General features: G+C 38.3%; 2 protein-coding genes across 2 annotated transcripts; one reads left to right on the top strand and one right to left on the bottom strand.

The window, feature by feature from the left end:
- Positions 1–5,436: 5,436 nt before the first annotated feature.
- On the bottom strand, positions 5,437–6,536 carry LOC129950409 (uncharacterized). Its single transcript, XM_056062351.1, has 2 exons — positions 6,120–6,536; positions 5,437–6,062 (listed from the first exon to the last, which is right to left on the bottom strand). Exons 1-2 carry the CDS (start codon positions 6,523–6,525, stop codon positions 5,437–5,439), a joined length of 1,032 nt encoding a protein of 343 aa, XP_055918326.1. The 5' UTR covers positions 6,526–6,536.
- A 14,944-nt stretch (positions 6,537–21,480) lies between these two features.
- LOC129950225 (phenoloxidase 2-like) lies at positions 21,481–23,914 on the top strand. Its single transcript, XM_056062086.1, has 4 exons — positions 21,481–22,563; positions 22,626–23,247; positions 23,311–23,546; positions 23,612–23,914. Exons 1-4 carry the CDS (start codon positions 21,580–21,582, stop codon positions 23,825–23,827), a joined length of 2,058 nt encoding a protein of 685 aa, XP_055918061.1. The 5' UTR covers positions 21,481–21,579; the 3' UTR covers positions 23,828–23,914.
- The last annotated feature ends 327 nt before the right edge of the window (positions 23,915–24,241 follow it).

Here is a 24,241-nt window from a genome sequence, read left to right as displayed (position 1 = left end):
AAGGTAAAGGTAAAGGTAAAGGTAAAGGTAAAGGTAAAGGTAAAGGTAAAGGTAAAGGTAAAGGTAAAGGTAAAGGTAAAGGTAAAGGTAAAGGTAAAGGTAAAGGTAAAGGTAAAGGTAAAGGTAAAGGTAAAGGTAAAGGTAAAGGTAAAGGTAAAGGTAAAGGTAAAGGTAAAGGTAAAGGTAAATGTAAAGGTAAAGGTAAAGGTAAAGGTAAAGGTAAAGGTAAAGGTAAAGGTAAAGGTAAAGGTAAAGGTAAAGGTAAAGGTAAAGGTAAAGGTAAAGGTAAAGGTCTAACCAAGGAGAAAATATACCAAATTCGAGCTTACTGGAAACTCGGAAAAACCATCCGTTTTATAGGCAGCGAAATAAGAAGAAGTTCAAATGTAAGGTACAGATACCTCAAAGACCTAGAGAGGTATAAAAACTACAAGGAAAGAGTCAAGAAAGTCACATCATTTCAGGAAAAACGGCAGATAGCGATATCGTTTCAAATTCAAGACTTTCCATTAGTAAAACCAGAGCAGAAGCTGGGTTAAATGACAGAAGATCGGCTTTTGATCGGGTGATACAGAAGGTAGACCATGTACGACATCCATACACCACAGGTTACTTGAAGTAGTTCAGAAATCAGGAGGGAGCACGCGTTAAGTTAATCCATGCAATAAAATAGTATATACCTAAACCATTAGACTTTTTGTTACTTTCTTTAATTTAAAGTATCTTACAGGTAAATGAATATCTTATCCTTATTCATGTAAAACAAAAAACAGGTACTTTTTATGACCTTTTTGGGAAAAATGCCATAAAACTTGTGTATCTTAACTTATTAAAAAAATGTGTGTGCAATATAAAATTTATACATACTTAATTCTTTCCATATAAAAAGCTTGTCCCTATTCATGTGACACGAAGTGTATATAAGTCTTGTTGATAGTAGGACGATTAGAGGGGGAGATACCAGCCTCGGATAATGAACAGCCTCTTATGGTAATCAGACCCGGAACTTCAACGGACTTCGCATTGATAGTTTGTACCTGGAATTTAAGAAGGCTCTACACTCAAAAACTTCAATCTGTTCTCTCGCACTAAAAGGCAGATATTACTGCGATCCAGGAAATATGATGGATAGCATCAGGGATAATGAAGAGAAAGAATTGCGACATTTATTATAGCTGTCATCAAAGATTGCATATATTTGGATGCGGCTTCGTCGTGGGAAATCGGATTAGATCGAAAGTCATGGATTTCAAAGTGATTGCCTGGCTGTGATCCGCATCAAAGCCACATTACAGAACATCAGTATAATATGTGCACACGCCCCTACCGATGATGCTGTCCAAAGTACAACGTCAAAATCGTACTCGGAGACTTCAATGCAAAAATCGGGAAGGAAGACATCTTTCGCGGATTAGTTGGAAAGCATAGCCTCCACGAAGAAGCAACAGATAACGGTTTCCGACTAATCGACTTTGCTGCAGCTCGTAATGCGGCGATAAGTAGCACTAGGTTACCAAGACGGAAGATCTACACAAAAACCTGGCGATCTTCGGATGGTCGAACCACCAACCAAATCGACCATGAGCTAATCGGCGCACAGCACGCATCCAACATCCTGAACATGCACACTTTCCGAGGAGCAAATGTCGACTCTGACCACTTTCTGGTAGTGCCTAAGTTTGGAGCTCGAATATCAAACGACAAAAAAACACGTGCGGCCCAAAGAAAGAACATCGGTTGCCTTAGCACATTGGAGAATGCCAGAGACTACAGTGAGCGCCTGAGCGAGCGACTTTCCACCGCGCGCCGTCTTCCCAAATACTACAGACGTCAGCACATTGTGGAACCAATATCGCGAAATAATAACAAATGTAGCCGAGACCACCATAGGTTACCAGCCACACCCGAAAAAGAACCCGTGGTATGATGATGAGTGCGTGATATTGAAAAGAGAGACGGAAAATGCACGTGTGCAGATGCTGCAACGGAAAACAAGAGCAGCAAGGGAAGAGTACCGCACGAAAAGGAGAAATGAGACAAAGACCATGCGAAGGAAGAAAAGAGCATCCGCAGTTTTTCAGCTCAAAGATCTAGAGGAGTCTCGGGCCAAGAACAACAGCCGACGTTTCTTTAAAAGGTCGAAGCAATTAGCTTATGGTTTCAGAACCGGGACACAAGCTCTTTGAAACAGAGAAGGAAACCTAGTCACCGAACCACAGGGAATGGTAGATGTTTTCAAGCAGCACTTCTAACTGCTGCTGAATTCGCAAAATGTCGAGGAAGATAATGACGAGAAAGAAACAAGACCAGTCAAGTCTGCCGGGTCGGATGGCATACCCGCGGAACTCTTTAAACATGAAGGAAGTGTTTTAATAAACCGCATGTACCAGGTCATCACCAACGTGTGGGAGGAAGAATGCATACCCACTGACTGGTCGATAAGCTCCATATGCCCCATCTACAAAAAAGGCGACCCGATATTATACAAAAACTACCGTGGCATATCCCTGCTTAATGTTGCATACAAAATCCTATCCAACGTACTGTGTGAGCGTCTTAAACCTTTCTGCAACACAAATATCGGCACGTACCAGTGTAGCTCTAGGCCAGGCAGAACAACGATAGACCAAATATTGACACTGAGGCAAATCCTGGAAAAGACCAACGAATTTCAAGTCGAAACCCACCATATTTTCATCGACTTTAAAGCTACTTATGATAGCATCCACCGCCAAGAGCTTATGAGTTATTCCAAACTTGCGCAGGGTTTAGACAAGGAGGTGCGTTGTCATATGACTTCTTTAACATAGTCCTGGAGAAGATAGTGCGTAAGGCAGGTGTGAGCACGGAGGGCACTATCTTCAACAAATCCACCCAACTCCTAGGCTATGCGGAGGACATAGACATAATCGGTCGATACAAGACAGCTGTGCTTAAAGCCTTCACAGAGATTGAAGAACAGGCGAAACTAGTTGGTCTTGAAGTAAATGAGGACAAAACAAAGTACATGTTATCAACAAACAAAGCAACATCTGTCCACTGCCTAGGACAAAACGTCACGTTGGTAGCAGCAATTTCAAGGTAGTTAAGGAGTTCACCTACCTTGGAACAAACATCAATCCCACGAACGACACCTTAGTGGAGATCCGAAGTAGAACTACCCAAGCGAACCGCTGCTGCTTCGGTTTGGCCAAACAACTGGGTTCGAAACTCCTCACTCGATCGACAAAGTGTCTGCTATACAAAACATTGATTTTACCAGCCCTACTCTACGGCGAGTGCTGGACGATAAGTAAAAAAGGGGAATTGATACTGGGCACTTTCGAAAGAAAAATTCTTCGACGGATTTTTTTTCCCGTATGCGACGATGGCAAATGGAGAAGAAGATACAATCGAGAACTGTATGAGCTGTACCAAGATGTGGATGTAGTCCAGAAGGCCAAGAAAAGACGACTTCATTGGTCGGCATCGAGCAAATGGACGACAACGGTCCAGCCAAGAAAGTCTTCTCAGCCTAGCCCCCAGGTTCAAGACGACAAGGAAGACCGAACCTACGGTGCAAGGGCCAAGTGATTGCGGATACCAGAGCGTTTGGTCTCGGTGACTGGAGAGTGCATGCGAGGGATCGTTCACGATGGAAGACTGCAGTATCTCAGGCTGATACCCTTCATGAAATGTGAGCTGGATAAGTAAGTAAGTAAGTATGAAAAGCTCATGACATATTTTAAGAGAAAGAGTTGTGGAGACAGAACATAGCCCTGAGGCATACCAGCATTTTTTGTGTTTTTAACCTTAGAATTATCCAATATTTCTTGAATTGAATGGTTCACAAGGTTATTTTTAATTCCACGAAGGGGGAGTTCATCAAAACCGAAGGAATGGATTTTTGATAGAGAGCTTGATACCAAACTCTATCAAATAGTTTTGGAATATTAAACGCAACAAACTTACTTTTTACAAAATTTTGTGAGATTACCAGTCATTTAAAAATTCTCGGACTTTGAGATATTTATTGAACTAATAGTTATTTACCATTTCCATGAGTTTGCAAAGAAGGGATGTATAAGTCGACAATTCGAGAAGAAGGACGTTTCGCCTTTTTTGGATACATTTTGTACAAATGCCGTTTTTCGTTCGTTAAGACCTTACAAATGGAGTTTAATTGTCAAAGAGCAATAGAACCGAGGAGTAGGGTGAATTCCTTCAGTTCTTTACGATTGACCAACAATTTTAACTTGTTTTGGTAAAATACAAAATTGTTGGATTTAATTTTTGGTCTTTCGTAAATGTTGTCATCATATATGGGCATGGGAGGTCTTACGGACTTATTTGACCTTTGTTTTGGTTTTTAACAGGTCGTTTAACTTTTTCAACGACGGAAATTTCACTCTAGTAACCTATTGCTGCTGATACTTTCAATCCTATTTAGGACGAAAGTTGTCATTCCGAAAAGAATCTTAACTGTAGTCAACGTCACTATAGCAAACAGTGCAACATTCTGAAATAATTATTGCTGCAGTCCCAGTTGAGTATCTCGTACTGTCAAACGGTTTACTCAGCTTCAGCCCACTTTGTTTAAAAAAATTATCAGGCATTATTGAGAAGCCAAAAAAAAATATTATAGTTTGTTATGATGGGGATTCACTTTTTGAAGCCTTAAGTTTGAAATCAATCGTTTCAGAGTTTAAAGCCAACACAGAGATAATTGTGGGAATTAAAAATCACATGTTTTATTTTATTTTTTGTCATAAAACATGACCTATTGTAATTTAATCATAGGAAAAATCAATAACTAAATATGAAATTAAATGATTTGTTGTTAGAAGTTTTCTATTTTCTTTGTAAAGATAAATATCAGTCAACTCATGTTAATAAATTATTCAGCGAAAGTTAAGCTACGATAAAATGTAAACATTTATAGCTAAAATGACAATGCAAAATTTTAAACAAAAGCTTATAAAATTTTGTATTAATTCATTTGTCTAATAAAAATAACAAGGTTTCAAGGCTTTTTAGTATTTCAAAAGCCTTGATCGAGTGTTTCAGTGTAGTTTTTCGAACTACAATTGGATTTGCAAACATTTCTTATTTAACTTACTGTACATGTTCCTGGAATTTTCAAAAACTTGGCTTTTTACGTAAGAAATCTACGATATATGTGTATTTCGAAAACAAAGAACACCTACCTGAGCGGTTTTTTGAAAAACTAACAGTCGTACAACTTTTTTTGTTTAATAATTTGTACAAGAAAACTTTTAACCTTTTAATAAACCCAACCATAAACCAATGACTGCACAAGAAACTTAGAAGAACTTCTCCAATATTTTACCTACTTATAACTTTTTGAAGACTTATCAATAGCTGTTTTAAATACTTATTGAGTTGAAAAATAAAAACAACCATTTCCAATATGTTTTTATTTAAAACATAAATCGTTTAGTACAGCCAATCGATTTCCATGATAGTCGATACTGTATTCAAAGTTCCAACAGGCTTATACATAAAACTCCATAAATCAGTGGAAAATACCAATCCTTCTCCAGCCATCAGCACAAACTCAATTTCCAAGCACAATTTCTCACATGGTGATTTCGGAATTAATGTTATCGAAATTTCTCCACTTAACTGCTGAACAAAAACAAGGCCCTGTAAGATCAATTCCTTACCCGCTGCCTTATAATTGTTTGACATCAAAATCCAGCTCGAGTAAAATGGTTCAAAGTGAAGAGGATAGTAGTATGGCCTTTTGATGAATTTTCTTGATGCCTTAACAGCATCAAATTTACAATTTCGAAATTGTAAAAACCATTCGTCAGTTGGTAAACTTTCAGAAATTTTACCCAAAGCCGTTTCGATGGAGAAAAAATGTTTCATTAGAAGATTTGTTTCAATATTGCATGGCAAGCTGTTGAGGTAATCATTTGGAGCTTCGAAAATTTGTGAAAGAATATTTTCCAGTTTTTGAGTTGGATGAGAGTCATGGATAACAACAGGAAGACCTTTTTCCAGATAGTTCTGTTCGATCATTGAATACGTCACATTTGTACGAGTTGGCAGAAATTCTAAAAAAAAAAGATTCAGAATTCTAAAATAAAAATTGCTTGTTTTTTAATCCTTACCAAGCTTTTCACACAGAAAACAGTTCATTTTATCCGTTTCATATTTTCCAAGACCTAAAGATGCTGACGATGAAGCTGTTTCCACTTTCTCTGCAATGTTTTTATCCACCAAACACTTTGCCTTATACAATGGTGTCCAATTCCAAAATGGTAACAACTCGATTAAAATAAGTCTTCCAACAGCACTCAGTGACCAATTTAACACTTCCACATTACAGCACAGCCACCATATGACACTCGCCACAAAGAGAACTATCCCAATTCTTTTCCAAAATCTCCATCTCCAAGTAGATAGGAGAGGTTGATAAATTTGTTGAAGGTCTTTTGTAGTTAAATTTTTCTGCTTACAAAATTTTAGAAAATTTTCAAAATCTTTTTCAATTTCACTATGAGTTGAAGATGACATTTCTTAATGAACTTGAAGTCAACACTTCTTGAACGAGAATATTGAAATAAAATTTTTAAAAAAAGGCTCTCGATAGGAGTAACACTTTGTGAGGCTATGAAATTATAGAACAACGTTAAAGGACATGCGCCAGGATATGATGGAAAAGTGTGTTACTGGTTGCAGTTGATAACAGAAAATCTAATTTTCTATTACATTAGCTGCGAAAAGGAAATTTTTCTATTGCCTTTCAAATGATACATCTGGGTCTATTGTTGAAGTCAGAAGATACTCGTATACTTCAAAAACATAAAGGGTTTAAGGAAATTTAAAATATTTAATGAAGTTCATCTTAAAATGTGTGGGAGTACTTAAAAAAAAGAGAACAGTATGAATCTTAGCACAATGAAGTTCAAATCGAAAGTTAGGGTTTTAAACAAATAACAACAAAGAATTTGTCATAAGAATTATCTTATTTTTTGAATTATACTTCTTAAAATAAATAAAATATTAGGTGGCGAAACAGTTCGTTGAGAACTAGGGCCTAGTGAATTACAATCCTCAACCATTCTTGTGTGCGAGTAGCGTTGTCAGGAATGGAGGGAACCTACAGTTTGTAAGCCGATTCCGAACCACCAATTTGAGAAAGCACTTTTTATGACAATTCTTCGCAAGAGGCAATACCCGTGAAAAAACTTTTAGACTTTTTCTTAAAACTTTTATAAAGCTAGACAAAAATTCATAAAACTAGCTTAATTATCCGTAACTTACAACTAACTTGTGCCACCATGCATATTCTACTTAAAACTAAACCCTAAAACTATGAAACAAGTATGTAAGCCGGCCAAGGCTTAAAACCCCATCCCGACTACAAACTATCAAGTGCCGATTGAAACCACCAAAACTGGTTCTCCTATGCTTCACCCTATCAGTTCGGTCCCGTTCGGACACAGCCCTACTGAGCCAAAAACCCTCTGCTACGCCTTGTGCCATAACGTCCCGATTGTACCAACCGCCTATCCACGGTTCTTACTCTTACGTGGTAGATTAGCGAAACTGCCAATCTATCCTGTATCAGACCGGATCTGTCTAAAAAGAGGAATGCCTCCTGTGGAATGAAGCAAATCAAGCGTGCACTCTCAAAATACTCGTCGTTCGGATCGCCCCGAAAATTAAATTGTAGGTCGGAGACATATCTCTTGCAATGTGACCTCGAACGAGTTTTATCACGAAATTGTCAATTCTGTTGATTTGATCACCGTTGTATAGGACCTCGTTGGAATAGAAATGCACATAAGAAGATTCAGCTGTTTGATATAAGCCGGTACAGCGTCGTAAACACTACCGATCGAACACCCGAAACTTCTCCATCAGGGAAGGGGCAATGTTAAACGATCATCGGCCGTATGATGGCCGTGTAGCAAATTACCTTCACTCTGAGGTCAAGCCAACTGCTGTAAAACTGCTGTTTCGTCAGAGCGGAGGCTCCTCTGGCCCTAATCAGAGCAGCATTTATATCTCTGTTGAAATATAAATACTGATCTAACCAGATACCGAGGTACTTCACTACACTTTTGCTCGCTAATGGCTGCCCGTGAAGATCAACGATAACCATCTTGCATCAATTCTTGCACGTATTACTCCTGGCCCCAGCCAACGGAGTCCGGAACAGAATTGTCTCCGACTCGAAATTACGCTGCAAGAGAATTCTAATAACCTCAACCTTTCGGGCTGTTCTTTTCGCAATTAGATCGTCACCGTACGCAATTGCCTTTGTAAGACTACCTATCAGATCGCTGGTGTAAATGCTGAAGAGAATCGGCGAATTCACCGCTCCCTGTTGAAGACCATTTTTAATTGAGAATGTTGTTGCCACTTTTGACAACAAACTTTCTACCGTTAAGCATATCATAAAGTATATACAACAATGGCTTGCTTATGCCAAGTCTGCTCAGTTTTAGGTACAGACCCTCTAACCATACGGTGTCAAAGGCCTTTTCCAAATCAACCAGAACAGCACCTGTGCATTGTTGTTTTGATTTATTCCATTGGATATCAGAAACGAGTTTAGACACAGCATGAATTGTGTCCTGACAAGCCTTGAACCCGAACTGTATATCCGGAAATATTTTGTCGTCCGCAGCCCACTTAGTCAGAGCCCTATTGATGATCTTTTCGAAAACCTTGCATATGTTCGGAAGAAGACTTATCGACCGAAGATTTAACGCGTTGGAGTTGTCCTTTCCCTTTTTCTGGAGAGGATGACCACAGCGGTCTTCAAATGCACAGGATAATAAGCGTGGTGTATATATCAATTCCCTCCATCAATAAATGTCTTAGTACAACGTTGGATATACCAGCGACACCTCCTGACTTTTTGTTTTTTATTGAGTTGAAGACGAGCTGAAGCTCAGCCTTTGTCACTAACAAGGTACTTAGTCCCGTTTGCTCGGCGAATATGGCATTTGCCAAGGAGTCGTCATTGAACAGCATGAAACCGCTTTTCTCAGATCGCCATTGTTCGATATCATTTCGAAGGTAAAAGTGATTCACTAGGGCTATGTTTTTCAGGTCGTGGTTGGGGCGAATGCTAACAGTTACCTTTTACACTTGCTGGAAAGCAGCTTTCACTGCCTCCACTTTTTCTTCGGATAACTTCTTCTGGATCTATTTGCGCTGTTCTGAGTACGTCTCTGTTCTCTTCAGTTTTTTGGAGTTTCAGACACGGAAGGTCGTTATCGTTCTTTTTTCCTGAATATATCTTGTTGATTTTAGGGAACATACTAAGGTCACTGGAATTAACTGACCGGATCTTGCGGTCCCAGTATTTATTATTTGATAACCTGTAGTTCTCCTTAATCAACAGATTGACATTTTTAATTGACGACTTCAGTGTCCTAACATCCAGTCGTGTGGGTCTGTAAGTAGTCCGTACAAGTTTTTGAATCTTGTCAGTAAGCTACTCTTATGCTTACGTAGTGTATCAATAGCCGCTTTTCTGTAAGCGTCCATTTGGTCCCGTTCTTTGTACTTTGGTAATGTCCATTCCATCGTTCGTTTTTTGTTCCATCTGTTGTAAATGTTGGCCAATTTCTGTATTTGTCAGGTTTGGTGGGGCTATGTCACTCGAACGAAGTTCTCTCGCTCATCTTCACAGCGTTAAATATGGCGTCGACTTGCTGGGTCTTTTGCTGTACGACACCAGACTGACAGTCTAACGTACTAACCATCATGCCACGGGTACTTCACGTATCTATCAGCCAAAATTGTCATGATAGATAGATGCACATTAAAGATAAAAGGTTGGCCCTAGAACACTTCATGTGGTACACCTGCTTCAATTTATCTTATTTCCGGTTAATTTTGATTGTACCGTACTCTAAGAAGTGGGTTCGTAATGTATGATTACAGTATCTCTTGGTATTGCCTGGGGAGGACCCTATGCAGTAAAGTTCCAAGGGCCAAACATTGTCAAAAGGTTTGATTAACATCTGAGAATATAGCCGGGCATATTTTGACCTTTTCCACTAAATCTTTTTCCTTGGTCTATAGTGGATTGTTAATTGAAACTGATGGTTCGTAATAAATATTTGTTCTATATATAAAGGGTATTTCAATAAGTGCGGATAGATGTTGTGCGTAGATGTCGTGGGGTTTGCTGTGTGGCATGTAGCGCCGTCCTAGTGGAACCACATGTAGTCTAGGTCCATTTGGTTGAATTTAGGCCATTAGAAATTAGTTATCATCGCTATGTAGAGCTCGCTGTTGATGGTAACCACTTCACTAACGTCGTTTTTAAAAAAGTACGGACCAATTACGCCGCCGGCCCAATATCTACATCAAATGGTTACTTTTAGGAGAAGAATTATCACCTAATGAACCTCGCGGTAGTTGGTATCTTCCCACATACGGAAATTTTGCTTGTTAACACAGCCATTCATCCAAAAATGCCCCGCGTCACTAAAGATGATTTTTCAACTTCCAAACAAAGAGGAAGAGCCCAGTCAGTGAACAAAGGTCGTTGTCTATGATCATGAACTTTGAGCTCCTGGGGTCAGTTTGATCTTTTACGGTCGTAGTCCCAAGTCCCGACGCAAAATTCTTTAAGTTGAAGTCTTTGGAAGGCAAGGTGAGGAATAGGTTGCCTCGGGTTCTGCTGGACATTTTCACGGACCGTGGCGAAGTTCTCCGTCGATCTGGCGTTCCTTGAGCGAACGGGTGTTGGCTGATGTTTACTGAAATGGTCGTCTCAAAATTATTTGGAGAAAATTCTGACAACTCTGAATTCTTAAAAGTGGAGCAGAAGAATGAAAGGGGGAGAACATTTTTTTGACGCTCAAAAGTTTACTGATAAAAGACATAATTTAAAAGTTTGATATGAGAACTTAGTTTCGTTAATTTTACGCAAAACGACACAGCGATACATTTTCGTTCTAGATTTTCTTTCCAAAAAAAACTTTGGACTTTATCTTGGTAAATAAAATTGTACTGAGGACATTTTTTGACACTTTTAAAAACTTCAGCCAGTATTTCAGCCAATACTTGAGTAGTGTTGGTTTTTAACTCGTCTTGACTTATTTTCAGACGCAACTCGAAAGATTACCCTTCAAAAAAGATATGACGGTGTTAAATTCCATAAACCTTGTTAGTAATCGAAATCACCAAACGTGAAATTAGGCCACCAGTGATAAAGACAGGCTTACAACTATTATTATGACACTTCAAATGACAGATGAGTTGAACAGGTGTCAAATGTTAGTGCTATGACTGTGTAATGTTACCTTACATAACACAATGATAAATCTTACTATACTCGCTTATAAATCATTTACCACTTAAGTTCTTATTTAATTTTTACTTTTGTTTAAATTTAAAACAATTTAAATTAATATTGTCAAAACCCAAATTTATCAAAACCTGGAACAATCCATCACTTCTGCACATTGCACATTCAAGCGACAACTTTTTAGTAAATTCATAGTCAAAAAGTATTATTTCCACCTCCATTAATATCACATTACGACCGACGGACGACCGAGGCACGGTACGAAAATAATATTACAGTTCACAATTTTTGCGCCTTGTGTTTGATCTGAGGAGAGCCTGGTGGATAGTTATGGTGTATTGGTCAGACACGTCACAAAATAAAACAGTCGTGTGGTGCAATGGTCCCAGGAAATGTTTGGATTTGGATTCCTCCTCCGACAAGCGTTGGTGTCAGCAGCGGCACCACGCAAAGACCATCAAGGTGGCATGGAATATAGTGGTTTTGTGTTTTTGTGGTAAAGTGTTCTCCCTCTGACTGATTTGACTATGCCACTCGTATCGTAACAGAGTCGAATTAGATCATGTTCAGTGATTGTGTGTTGGCAGCGTAGTCGTAGTCGTTCGTCGGCGGCGGTGCAGTGCGGTGGCGGCAATGATGGTCGCTAGTGTTGCGCAGCCGATGGGACTGGTAATCAAATTGCAATTATCCATAATTTGCATAATTGAAAGTAAGCAAGAACGAGGGACGTCCGTCGTATAGTCTGGGACCAAACAGAGGATATCGGAGTCGCAGCTTCGGTGAAATGTACCCACCAACCAGGTTTCCAAAACACCGACGACGACACGACAAACGTCGACGGACGTGAAGTTTCTATAGTCATTGATGGTTACTGTAATTATGATAGCTATGCTACAACAAAGTCACAGTGGGACGCAGCATTATACCTATTTTTGTGCTGCTGCAGGTTGCAGCAACCAACGCAACGTCATCATCTAAAATAGCAATGCCTTTGAGGACGAGCAAACCAAAATTGTAGGTATACCATACAAAGTATAGATATGCCCTTTTATATGCAGAGAATTTAGCTTATGATGGAATTGGTGGTATCACGAAAGAAATACCACACAATTGGGACTCTGACCATAGCTTTTGTTGGGAAATTTGTACGCATTGCAAACCACAATTGATATTTTGAACAAGGCGTATGAAATTTTTTGCTATGACACAAAATGTTGCAGCACATTGTGTGTATGTATATGCGTCTGGCATATGGCCACAAAAATTCAAGAACAATTTTTGTTTGTATAACAAAACCGCATGTTTCTAAATTATGGTTTGGGCTTATCAATCACAATATAGGTTTTTAAGCATAATATAATTTTTAATCTTTTGAAGGTTCGGTACCTTTAAAAAAACCAACTTCGTTATCTTAGGTAACAGTTAGAGCTATCATTGGTTTTCATCATTGAAAACAAACATTGCAATTTTATTGACAGCTCGTTTATAGCTATCCTTAAAAATGTCTGTCATTGAACAAAATTTCCTGATTGAAATCCACCGAAAAATGTATACTTACAGAAATCTGTCATTGAAATTGTGTGAAATTAGAACACAAATCAGTGACACAATTCGTTTCACTTTTGAACATAAAAGTATCAGCTATTCAGGAAAATGAATTTCCGTCCGGAAAATATAAAAATACATTTTTAGCGAAAAATAAATGCGCAGTTACACTTTTTTTTCTCAAAAAACATTCTTTGTGTACATAATTTTCATTTATAATCAAAGGGAAACACCGCCAGATAACAATTCAATAATTTGTCCGGATTGATTTCAATGATAGCTATAACTGGCGCCTTACTTAAGAAGTTTTAATGGAATGGTTAGATGTATTAGAAACAATACCTTGGTTATTGTTCTTCATATAGTCTAGGACTGGTTAATATTTTCCCCTCGTGTATAGTTGAATAACTAATATTTTCGAAAACTGGTCTTTAAAACAATAGAATTATAATAAAAATGTCAAACCCATTTTTAAATACCATTCAAAGTAATATAACACGTTCTTTAGTTTTGAGTCAAATAAGCGAAACAGTCTTGAGCTCTCATACAAATTATTTGGTAAATAGATAGAATGTTGACATCTAAATGTCAATCTAAAGCAGCGTGAGAAGGTCCCTTATCGAAAGTTTAACGTTTTGGCGATTCGATTTGACATCATTAAATTTGTTTAGCAAATTATATAACGACTTAAAAGTAAGTAAAAGTGGTTATAAAATTGCCTCGAAAGAGTTGCACGTTGCGAACCTTTAAAAGAAGGTCATTTGAATAAATGAGCTCCAAGAAATAGAAAGCTGACCAAATCCCAGTTTAGGTTTGATTTGTAACCTATAAAAAAGTATTTCTGCTGAAATAGCAGAAATACCTTTTTTATATAAGTTACGCTGAAAAATACGATAGTTTGAATGGAACATAACTAAAAAGCTCCTTCAAGACACGAAGAATGATAAGACTAAAGACAGACCTTACAAGTCAAAGCAACTAATAACAAAATTGAGTTAGTGAGTTCAAAAATGATTCACTTAGTAGATTTCTGAAAAGTCTGAAGACAATTGCTGCTATCAAATATTCACAACAGATAGCAGCAAAACTATCTATCAAATCTTAAGATGGCAAATGGATCAAAAACCCAAAACAAAACACTGATGCTTGTTTTCTAATCATTCCAGCAAATATGGATACATGTCCCTTATACATAATAAGTTGATAGGAACGAAGCACAAGCCAACATAAGTTATCTAATAAAAAGTAATCAGGCTACAATCTCAGGTTTTAAAAGAAACGACCTCAAAAGCCTTCAAAAACTCCAATTTATAATAATAGCATTACTTAAACTAAAACTTGTACCACAGCATTAGATAAACAAGTTAAACAATCAACAGAAGGGAAATCTTGCAGACCAATATCGATTATCAAAATCACGGCAGAAGATCTAAAAAAACCGCTACTAAAAAAAGGCTTAGTAGAAGAAAGAATATTAATTTTCGACTATCCGTTTGGATTTAGAAATAAACATCCGATGATAGACCAAGTCCTTCGAATCACTTATGGGTTGGAAAAGACAGTTGAAGAAAAACAAGTACGGTCGGATATATTCTAAGATGTTGCGCAAGCCTTTCACAAGGTTTGGCACTTGTACCTTGAGTACAAACTGAATAGCAACACTCCCAAACAATTCTACACTACAAAATACTGGGGCCCTACTATATGTAACTTGATTCTACTCTTGATTCTGTTCGAAACTCATTTACGATTCTACTTTCAAATCGTACTATGCATGAAAGTAGAATCGGATGCCGGTTATACCAACTTGTTTTCAAAAAAAAATTACTTTCGAACGGTTATTGAGTTGTTTGACAGTTTTAAAAACAAACAAAAAAACAAAAATGAAACATAAAATTCTTGGAAAAGAATAATAATTACAAAAATGAACACCGTTGGAATTTGGTTCAATTTGCAAGAAAATGAAGAACGGTTCGAGCAAATTAAACGCAGAAGAATAAGAGATAATTCCAAAATAATAGAGCAGAGTGAGAAAAAGGTTTCGTCTTTTTAAAGACGGATTTATGTTCTTACTTAACACCATATCATCTGACATGACTACTTGCAGCAGATAAAATGCTGTTCCGATTATCATTAAGTTATCAGCAGTATTGAATTTTTTGGCAACAGGAGATTACCAAAACCAAATCGGTGGTGACAAGAACGCTGATATTGCACAGCAAACCATGTCAAAAATACTTGCCGAAGTATCAAAAGAGTCGTGTGCCTGATAATAATGAATTTTGAAATGAATGAGGAGGAGAAACAAAAGTCCAAACGCTGTTTTTGGAAAAAATCACGAATTCCCGGTGAGTTGGTAGATGGAACTCATATTTAACATCTTACTAACACTTTGACAAAAAAAAACTTCACTCGCAAACACATTTGATGAAGAGTGATTATTTTCGATTTTTCCTTGTTTTGAATTCTATTTTCGAGTAACGTAGTTCCTTGTTTATTCGAAAGTTCTTAAGAATATAGTTGGCATTACCAGAACTATTCGATTCTCGTTGTTTCGAATGTAGTCAAATAGATTCATAGTAGCAATTTTTCGAATTCGAGCATTTTCATTGTAGAATCGAGTTACATAGTAGGGCCTTATGTTACGAACCGGCTTATTACCCGAAACTTAATCAGTGCTCCGAATGAAAAAAAAAACGAGCTAACTTTCTACAGTTCTGACTCAGTGAAATGAGAACGACTTCAAAGCTCTTTGTATGCACTTGCACAAGTTTTAATAGTAGTTTCTTTGCGTTCAGTCGAGTCAGAAGGAAAAATGACTTCTGAAAGCAAAAATGAAAGTGTAATTATAAACAATAATGCTGAGCATATTAGTGAATTTATAGTATGTGAAACTAAATAAAGTTTTACTGGAGAAGTCCCAGTTATAAGTTTATTATTTTTTTAATTTTACTATCCTTTGCGGTTGACGTACTTCTCGTGGTGATAGAGTGGTTTCCTTATCCACGCATGTGTACAATCCAGAGTACCAATGGCGTAAGGAAACTCATACTTACTGCTCCATAACCTTTGCGCTTTTTCTATTTCTTCAGAAGTGTGTATGAATATGATCCAATCAGTTGAACGGCTTGCAATTTTTGTTGCGACTTGCAGTACAACATTAGTTATCGTTGATTGATTGACACTAATGTCTTCACCAACACCGCTTCAAAATCCCGGATCTCCTACATAACGCAGAAAAACACTCATTTTTTCTTGATGAGTCAAAGCACCACGGCGTGTTTCTAAAAAAACTCACCTGTCAAAAATTGCACACTAAATCTATACAATTTTCGAAAACCTTTACCAATTGGAGATCTTCTATTTTTAAACGGTAATTTTTTAAGAGCTTGAGAACTTTTTTAAAAAAAAAACGATAAATTTGAAAAATCTCATCGATTCTTTATTTGAAACGTTAGATTGGTCCATGACATTTTCTTTTTGAAGATAATTTCATTTAAATGTTGACCGCGGCTGCGTCTTAGGTGGTCCATTCGGAAAGTCCAATTATGGGTAACTTTTTCGAGCATTTCGGCCGGAATAGCCCGAATTTCTTCGGAAATGTTGTCTTCCAAAGCTGAAATAGTTGCTGGCTTATTTGTGTAGACTTTAGACTTGACGTAGCCCCACAAAAAATAGTCTAAAGGCGTCAAATCGCATGATCTTGGTGGCCAACTTACCGGTCCATTCCTTGAGTTGAATTGTTCTCCGAAGTTTTCCCTCAAAATGGCCATAGAATCGCGAGCTGTGTGGCATGTAGCGCCATCTTGTTGAAACCACATGTCAACCAAGTTCAGTTCTTCCATTTTTGGCAACAAAAAGTTTGTTAGCATTGAACGATAGCGATCGCCATTCACCGTAACGTTGCGTCCAACAGCATCTTTGAAAAAATACGGTCCAATGATTCCGCCAGCGTACAAACCACACCAAACAGTGCATTTTTCGGGATGCATGGGCAGTTCTTGAACGGCTTCTGATTGCTCTTCACTACAAATGCGGCAATTTTGCTTATTTACGTATAGCCTTCCAACCAGAAATGAGCCTAATCGCTGAACAAAATTTGTCGATAAAAAAGCTGATTTTCTGCCAACTTTTCTAGGGCCCATTCACTGAAAATTTGACGTTGTGGCAGATCGTTCGGCTTCAGTTCTTGCACGAGCTGTATTTTATACGGTTTTACACCAAGATCTTTGCGTAAAATCTTCCATGTGGTCGAATAACACAAACCCAATTGCTGCGAACGGCGACGAATCGACATTTCACGGTCTTCAGCAACACTCTCAGAAACAGACGCAATTTTCTCTTCTGTACGCACTGTACGCATTCGTGTGGCTGGTTTAATGTCCAATGAAGTAAACTGAGTGCGAAACTTGGTCACAATCGCATTAATTGTTTGCTCACTTGGTCGATTATGTAGACCATTAATTGGACGTAAAGCGCGAAACACATTTCGAACCGAACACTGATTTTGGTAATAAAATTCAATGATTTGCAGGCGTTGCTCGTTAGTAAGTCTATTCATGATGAAATGTGAAAGCATACTGAGCATCTTTCTCTTTGACACCATGTCTGAAATCCCGCGTGATCTGTCAAATACTAATGCATGAAAATCCTAAGCTCAAAAAAATCACCCTTTATAAACTCGATTCGTATCGAAATTATTCAGAAACTCCTCAATGTTGATAGGTGTTTATCAACTGAGTAAGAAAAAACCCATCCTCAACAATTTGTTTCTTTTTGCGAATCAAAACTTGAACTTTCTCACATTGATCTTTCGTCGAGAAATCGATCTGAACACTTTGAGTTCGAACACATAGCGTTAGATCGATCTCGGTCTCTGTAGCGCTTTTAACCTGTAAAAAGGCCATAGGATCAAAATGGGGATTTCCCCAAAAATAACACATTGGCTATACACTTCCGTAATCAGACCGGTACTTATTTTTGGAGCTGTCGTATGGTGGACCGCACTGGACAGGATGGTAAATCTAAATAAGCTCTCCAAAGTCCAGCGGTCAACAGGTATGTGCATCACAGGAGCACTTCGCTCAACACCAACCGCAGCACTGGAAGTGCTTTTAAACCTAACACCTCTTAACATCTTCTCCAAAATGGTGGCAGCCTCAATGTGTGAGGCTTAGAGCCACCTTTCAATGGAACAGTAACAATACTGGACATACTACTATTCTAGACAGTTTCAGATCTATCCCAGATCGCTACCCCAAAAATTGTATTCGGTTAAAGCTTCCATGTGTCCATCCCTTCAAGATCCTCCTGGAAAGAAGAGAGACCCCTGGAAGACGATGCGGTACACTTCTATACTGACGGTTCAAAGACCGATCACGGAGCTGGAAGTGGTATCTTTTCGGAACAACTGAATCTCAATCTATCCTATAGACTTCAAAATCAATGTAGTGTATTCCAGGCAGAAGTAATGGCGATTAAAGAAGCACTATCTTGGCTCAAAGAAAACGTTATATCTTGTAAGGATATACCAAGCTTCTCGGACATCCAAGCCGCTCTTAAATCTCTCGCGTCTGTCTCCGCAAACTATCAAATAGTCCACGATTGTCGATCATCTCTGAATGAGATGACGGAACAGTTTCACCTCATTTGGGTGCTGGGCCACAGAGACATGCCGGGAAATTGCAAAGTCGATGAGCTCGCCAAAAACGGAACACTTCTGCCTGATGTTAGACAAAAACATAACATAGGAACACCACTTGCTACATGCAAATATCTTCTCAAGCAATATGCTCTAGAATCAACAAATGCTAGATGGTCACAGAGTACCACCTGTTTAGCAACCAAGCAAATATGGCCAAGCATAGACTTAAAACGGTCAAAAAGCTTGATATCACTGAGCAGACAAAGTACAATACAATTGGAGTAATAACGGGACACTGCCTCATAGGAAGACATGCTCTGAGGCTAGGGGTCTACACAAAAGACTCCTGTAGAAGCTGCATGGACGAGGAGGAAGAGGAAATAGTCCAACAACTTCTATGTGCATGTCTAGCACTTTCCATTAGAAGGAATTACTTTCTCGGTAATCTCTTCTTCGATAACACCAGTGAACTGGCAACGATTGACACAAAACGTCTCTCTTACTTTATTAAAAGTACGAAATGGTTTGTTAAAGTTCATAACTCTCCCATGAGTAACCTCATTAGTGGTATCACAATGGACCCTTGAGGTCTACGTGCGTTAATGACATTTGGACAGCTACTTCAACCTAACCGTACTTAACCTAACCTTTTTTACCTTATCCGATCAGGTATCGTTCCTTATAGATTGTCTTTTCAAGATTAGTATTTCCAACTCTCTATAGTAAGTACTCAATTGTAAAAACTTTATGTTTAAACCCATCATAGCTCTAAAAGGTCTTAAAGGGACCTAAAAAAAACTCCAAACATATTCGTATAAAACAACCTCTGCTACTTAAAACCAAAAACCATTAAGTCCTTCACAAGAAAACACATCGGAAACGAAAAAAATAGTCCAATTCCATCCCTTGTGTTTTGTTGGATTTTAATTAAATTGCTCATATAACAATCACAATGACAATTAAATTGAAACATAAAAACCGAGATATTCTCCCACAAGATCAACGAAAACAATAAAATTATCCAGAGCATGGAATTCCTGTCCTTACCCAACTTACAAATGCTCAAAAGAACCAATCCAAAATTTAAATGACATCGACGCGACATAGCGGCGGGCGGCGAAAACAAGAGATAAATCATTTGAAACGGTAAACGTATAAATCGTAATCGTATACATACATATATTAAACAAAAACATCCATATACCATTGACCCAGTGTTCTATATTTTATGTGGCTTACAACTACGCCCAACATACATAACCCCCATAAGCAACCTCATAAAAATCGATCCACCATCACCCCACTATCCGAGGATAACTCTGAAAAACATTGTTTTCCAAAACTGAAAGGACGAATGCCAAAAAACAAAAAGTTGAAACGCGGATGTGAAGTAAAGGTATATGAAACGTGATCCTTCGTTGATGGTTGAAACAGATTCAGGGCGGTTATTACACGAGGGCGTTAGGTGGTAAAGATTTTCAAATATCGAAACTTAGGAAATTTCTAATTCTTCTTAAGAAAAACGTATTTGAAATCTTCCTAAAGAACAAGATTGTTGAATTTTTAAAACTAAAGCTAACTTAAGTTCTTACGTGTGGCGTAATGGTTAGTCCATAAGACTGTCATGCCAGATATCTTGGGTTTAATCTTTGTCTGTGAGAAAACCTCTATTAAATTGAAAAAAAGTGGGTCCCGAAATTTTGTTCCTTCCTATATTTAAAATTTTATAAGTACTGACATTTTAACTCCCTTATTCAAACATCCCTAGCGCCCCTGGAAACTCACGAATTGAATTATTTTTTAACATGTTCATGGTTCCGGGATGTCCATAAAATATATAGGACAAGCAACACAAGTCCAGGAAACTTCGAAATTCGACAACAAACTCCAACTCCATATCGAACAACAAGACCAAAAAAAACTCCATTAAAGTTGAAAATTCAATGCAATCCTGGGAGCCAGGACTTGCCCAACGATATTGGTCGAACGGTAGGAGGTCCCGCCCTTTATGTTGTATCACATTGAATAACATTTTTATTCTTCTCCCTACAAACAGGATTTTCGTGGCAAAAATAAAAATACAGTAGTTGATGGCGCCAGACAGTCAGGAGGCGGGCGAAATGAACCAAAAATTGGAACAACCAAATAGTAGCTGTTTATATGTAGGTACACAGAGCTTATAGATTTTTATATACATATAAGAACAAGGATAATAAGTGTAGGTATAACTTAACTGTGTTAAGGGATATCGTCTCGTTTAGCATTGTTTGGGCGCCTTGCTTGTTTTTTTCTGCTTCTCTTTATTCTTTCGAGAGATGACATAGCAAGGATAAAATTGATGGAAACATAAATTCATCCAAGGATGTTGTTTTAAGATTATACATATTTTTTCGTATAATATGCGAGATGCGGATAAACGACTTGAAGTAGTATTTAAGGATATATCGAAAGGACTAAAAATTGGATGAAATCGGCTTAGATAAAATTCGACTATTTTCATTTCTCTTTCTGTCTTTTTTTATAACTAATTTATATTTAAACTTTTGAGATTTTTATGAATCATAAATAAAAAAGTCCGTAATTTCTTATACATCCTTATTTCGTATTAAGTTTTCATTTAAATGATCTTTTTGAAAAAAAATCACTTTTAAGTTTGAAGTATTAAGTGTGATATTCACTTACGAGTACAATTAAACTTGAAGTTCAATTCTTATTATAGAGACAAAAAAGTGTTCATAATTATAAAATATAATCTATAAGAAGACCACACTCCTAAGTTACGCATTTTTTGATTAATACAAGGAAATCTAGTTCAGACCACAAGTTATCTTTTGAACTTACTAAAATTTACCAAATGCTTGATTAGAATGAACCTACTTTGTATTTATCATCATAAAACATAAGACCCAACATATTTTTAATTTGAATGTCTCTGCGGTAACGATTTCGGGTATAAAATCAAAGTATTTTCACTGAAAAATCACACTTGTCTTTTGGTCGTTCTCCATTAGACATTAGAGCACCAGTGTTAGTCTAAAACCTTCACTTCGAACTCACATTTCGTTGACTTTTATTTAAATCAAATAATACCAACAATAAAATGGCAGAAAAGAAAAATCTTCTTTTGTTGTTCGACCGCCCAGCGGAACCGATTTTCATGGAAAAAGGTGACCGGGCTACCATCTTTGATGTTCCTGACAAGTTCCTTACTGATCGTTACCGACCAATTGGAGGCGAAATTCAGTCACGGTTCGGTGAGAAAGCTGAGCAACGAATTCCTGTCAAGGACATTAGCATTCCTGACCTAAAGATCCCAATGTCACTTGGTCGTCGTGAACAGTTCTCGTTGTTCATTCCACGTCACCGTCGTATTGCTGGTCGCTTGATTGACATCTTTTTGGGATTGAGAAGCATCGATGATTTGCAGAGTGTTGCCGCATACGCCAGGGATCGTGTGAATGCTTTCCTCTTCAACTATGCCCTGTCAGTGGCTCTGCTTCATAGGCCTGATACAAAAGGTCTCGACTTACCCTCGTTCATAGAAACTTTCCCCGATAAGTATGTCGACTCGAAAGTGTTCACAGAACTGCGTGAGGAAGCCACGGTAGTGCCTACTGGATCCCGTATGCCAATCGTCATTCCAAGGGACTACACTGCATCCGATTTAGATGAAGAGCATCGTTTGTGGTACTTCCGTGAGGACATGGGTGTCAACCTTCACCATTGGCATTGGCATTTGGTTTACCCATTCGAAGCTTCTGATCGCTCAATCGTCGCCAAGGATCGTCGTGGTGAGCTTTTCTACTTCATGCACCAGCAGATCGTCGCCCGATACAATATGGAACGGTTCAGCAACAATATGTCTCGTGTGAAGCGCCTCAACAACTTACGTGATCCAATTCCTGAAGGATACTTCCCCAAGATGGACTCACTCGTTGCCAGTCGTGCATGGCCTCCTCGTTTTGCCAACTCTCAAATGCAAGATCTTGACCGTGAATTGGATCAAATCAAATTGGATGTTGCTGACTTGGAGCGTTGGAGGGATAGGTTCTATGAAGCTATTCACCAAGGATTCGTTGTTGATGTAAGTTTTAAAAGGCAACATTTTTTACGAGCCTCTTGGCTTATTCACTATTTTTTAAATAGGAATCCGGTAACCGTATGACACTCGATGAAAACACTGGAATTGATATTCTTGGCAACATGATGGAATCATCAATCCTTTCACCAAATCGTCAGCTCTATGGTGATCTCCACAACATGGGTCATGTCTTCATCTCTTACATCCACGATCCTGACCATCGTTACCTGGAGTCATTTGGAGTAATTGGTGATTCGGCTACTGCTATGCGTGATCCTGCCTTCTACAAGTGGCATGCATTCGTCGATGATATCTTCCAAGAGCACAAAGAGTCTCTCACCCCGTACAACCAGAATCAGTTGAACTACAGAGATATCACAATTACCGGAGTTCAGGTCGACAATGAAGGCGGTGGCACTAACAGCCTCCAAACTTTCTGGCAACAATCTGACATCGACTTCTCCCGTGGTCTTGACTTCGTACCCAGAGGCAATGTTTTCGCTAGAGTCACACATTTGCAACACCAAGCCTTCACCTACACCATCAACATTGACAACGCCGGTGGAGCCCAACGTTTCGGAACAGTTCGTATATTCCTGGGACCAAAGACTGATGAACGCGGCCAGCCTATGCTCTTGAGGGATCAACGCCACTTGATGGTTGAGTTGGATAAGTTTGTTGTAGCACGTAAGTTTCTTTGAAGAAAAACAAAACCAGAGCTCAGTGTTTTGAAATACAAATAAATTTCAGTTCAACCTGGTCAGAACACCATCCGCCGCCGATCAACTGAATCGAGTGTAACCATTCCATTCGAGAGGACTTTCCGTAACTTGGATGCTAACCGCCCAGCTGCTGGAGCACCTGAAGAGCTTGAATTCAACTTCTGCGGATGCGGATGGCCACAACACATGCTCATTCCTAAAGGTCTGCCCCAAGGCCTTCGCTGTGAATTGTTCGTCATGGTTTCAAACTTCGAAGACGATAGGGTACGTTACCAAATGTGACCAATATTTAATTGACTCTTTGGCATTATCGCACTTTTCTTCCTCAGATTGACCAAGACTTGGTTGGCACCTGCAGTGACGCTTCATCCTTCTGTGGAGTTCGTGATCGCTTGTATCCCGATCGCCGTCCTATGGGCTTCCCATTCGATCGTCTGCCCCCAACTGGAGCTGACATGTTGGCTGGTCTTCTGACTCCCAACATGCAAGTCATCGATCTTAACATTGTACACAACGACCGCACCACAGTCCGCATGCAAAATTAAGTCCCACAAAAGGGCATTTTTCCAAACTATGAAAGTTGAAAATTGGAATTGATTTAAATAATAAATGAAATGCATACGTAAACAACATACCTGTTTTTTTTATTTTGAATATTCAGAAATCTTGTTAGAATTTTCAAAATTATCATTTTTCAACATAGGTTTGCTATTACTGAACTTCGTTTTTGAACTATCAATCGATAGTTTATGAGTGTCAAATTTTAACGTAAGAAGGCATAGTGTTAAAGTTATAGGAATAGAAAAAGATTCAGTCTGTTCAAAAATAAATATGAATTAAAAATGGCCCAATATCTTAATGTGTGAAGGTTAAGAGACGAAGTTTAACATTGATCGACTATGTATTAATAATCGCAATTGGATACAAGAATCTCAACAGTATTTTATTTTGACAAAACA

Source organism: Eupeodes corollae, chromosome 3 (assembly GCF_945859685.1).
Source record: "Eupeodes corollae chromosome 3, idEupCoro1.1, whole genome shotgun sequence".
In the NCBI taxonomy this organism is placed as follows: domain Eukaryota; kingdom Metazoa; phylum Arthropoda; class Insecta; order Diptera; family Syrphidae; genus Eupeodes; species Eupeodes corollae.
This window is presented reverse-complemented; position numbering and strand designations above follow the sequence as displayed.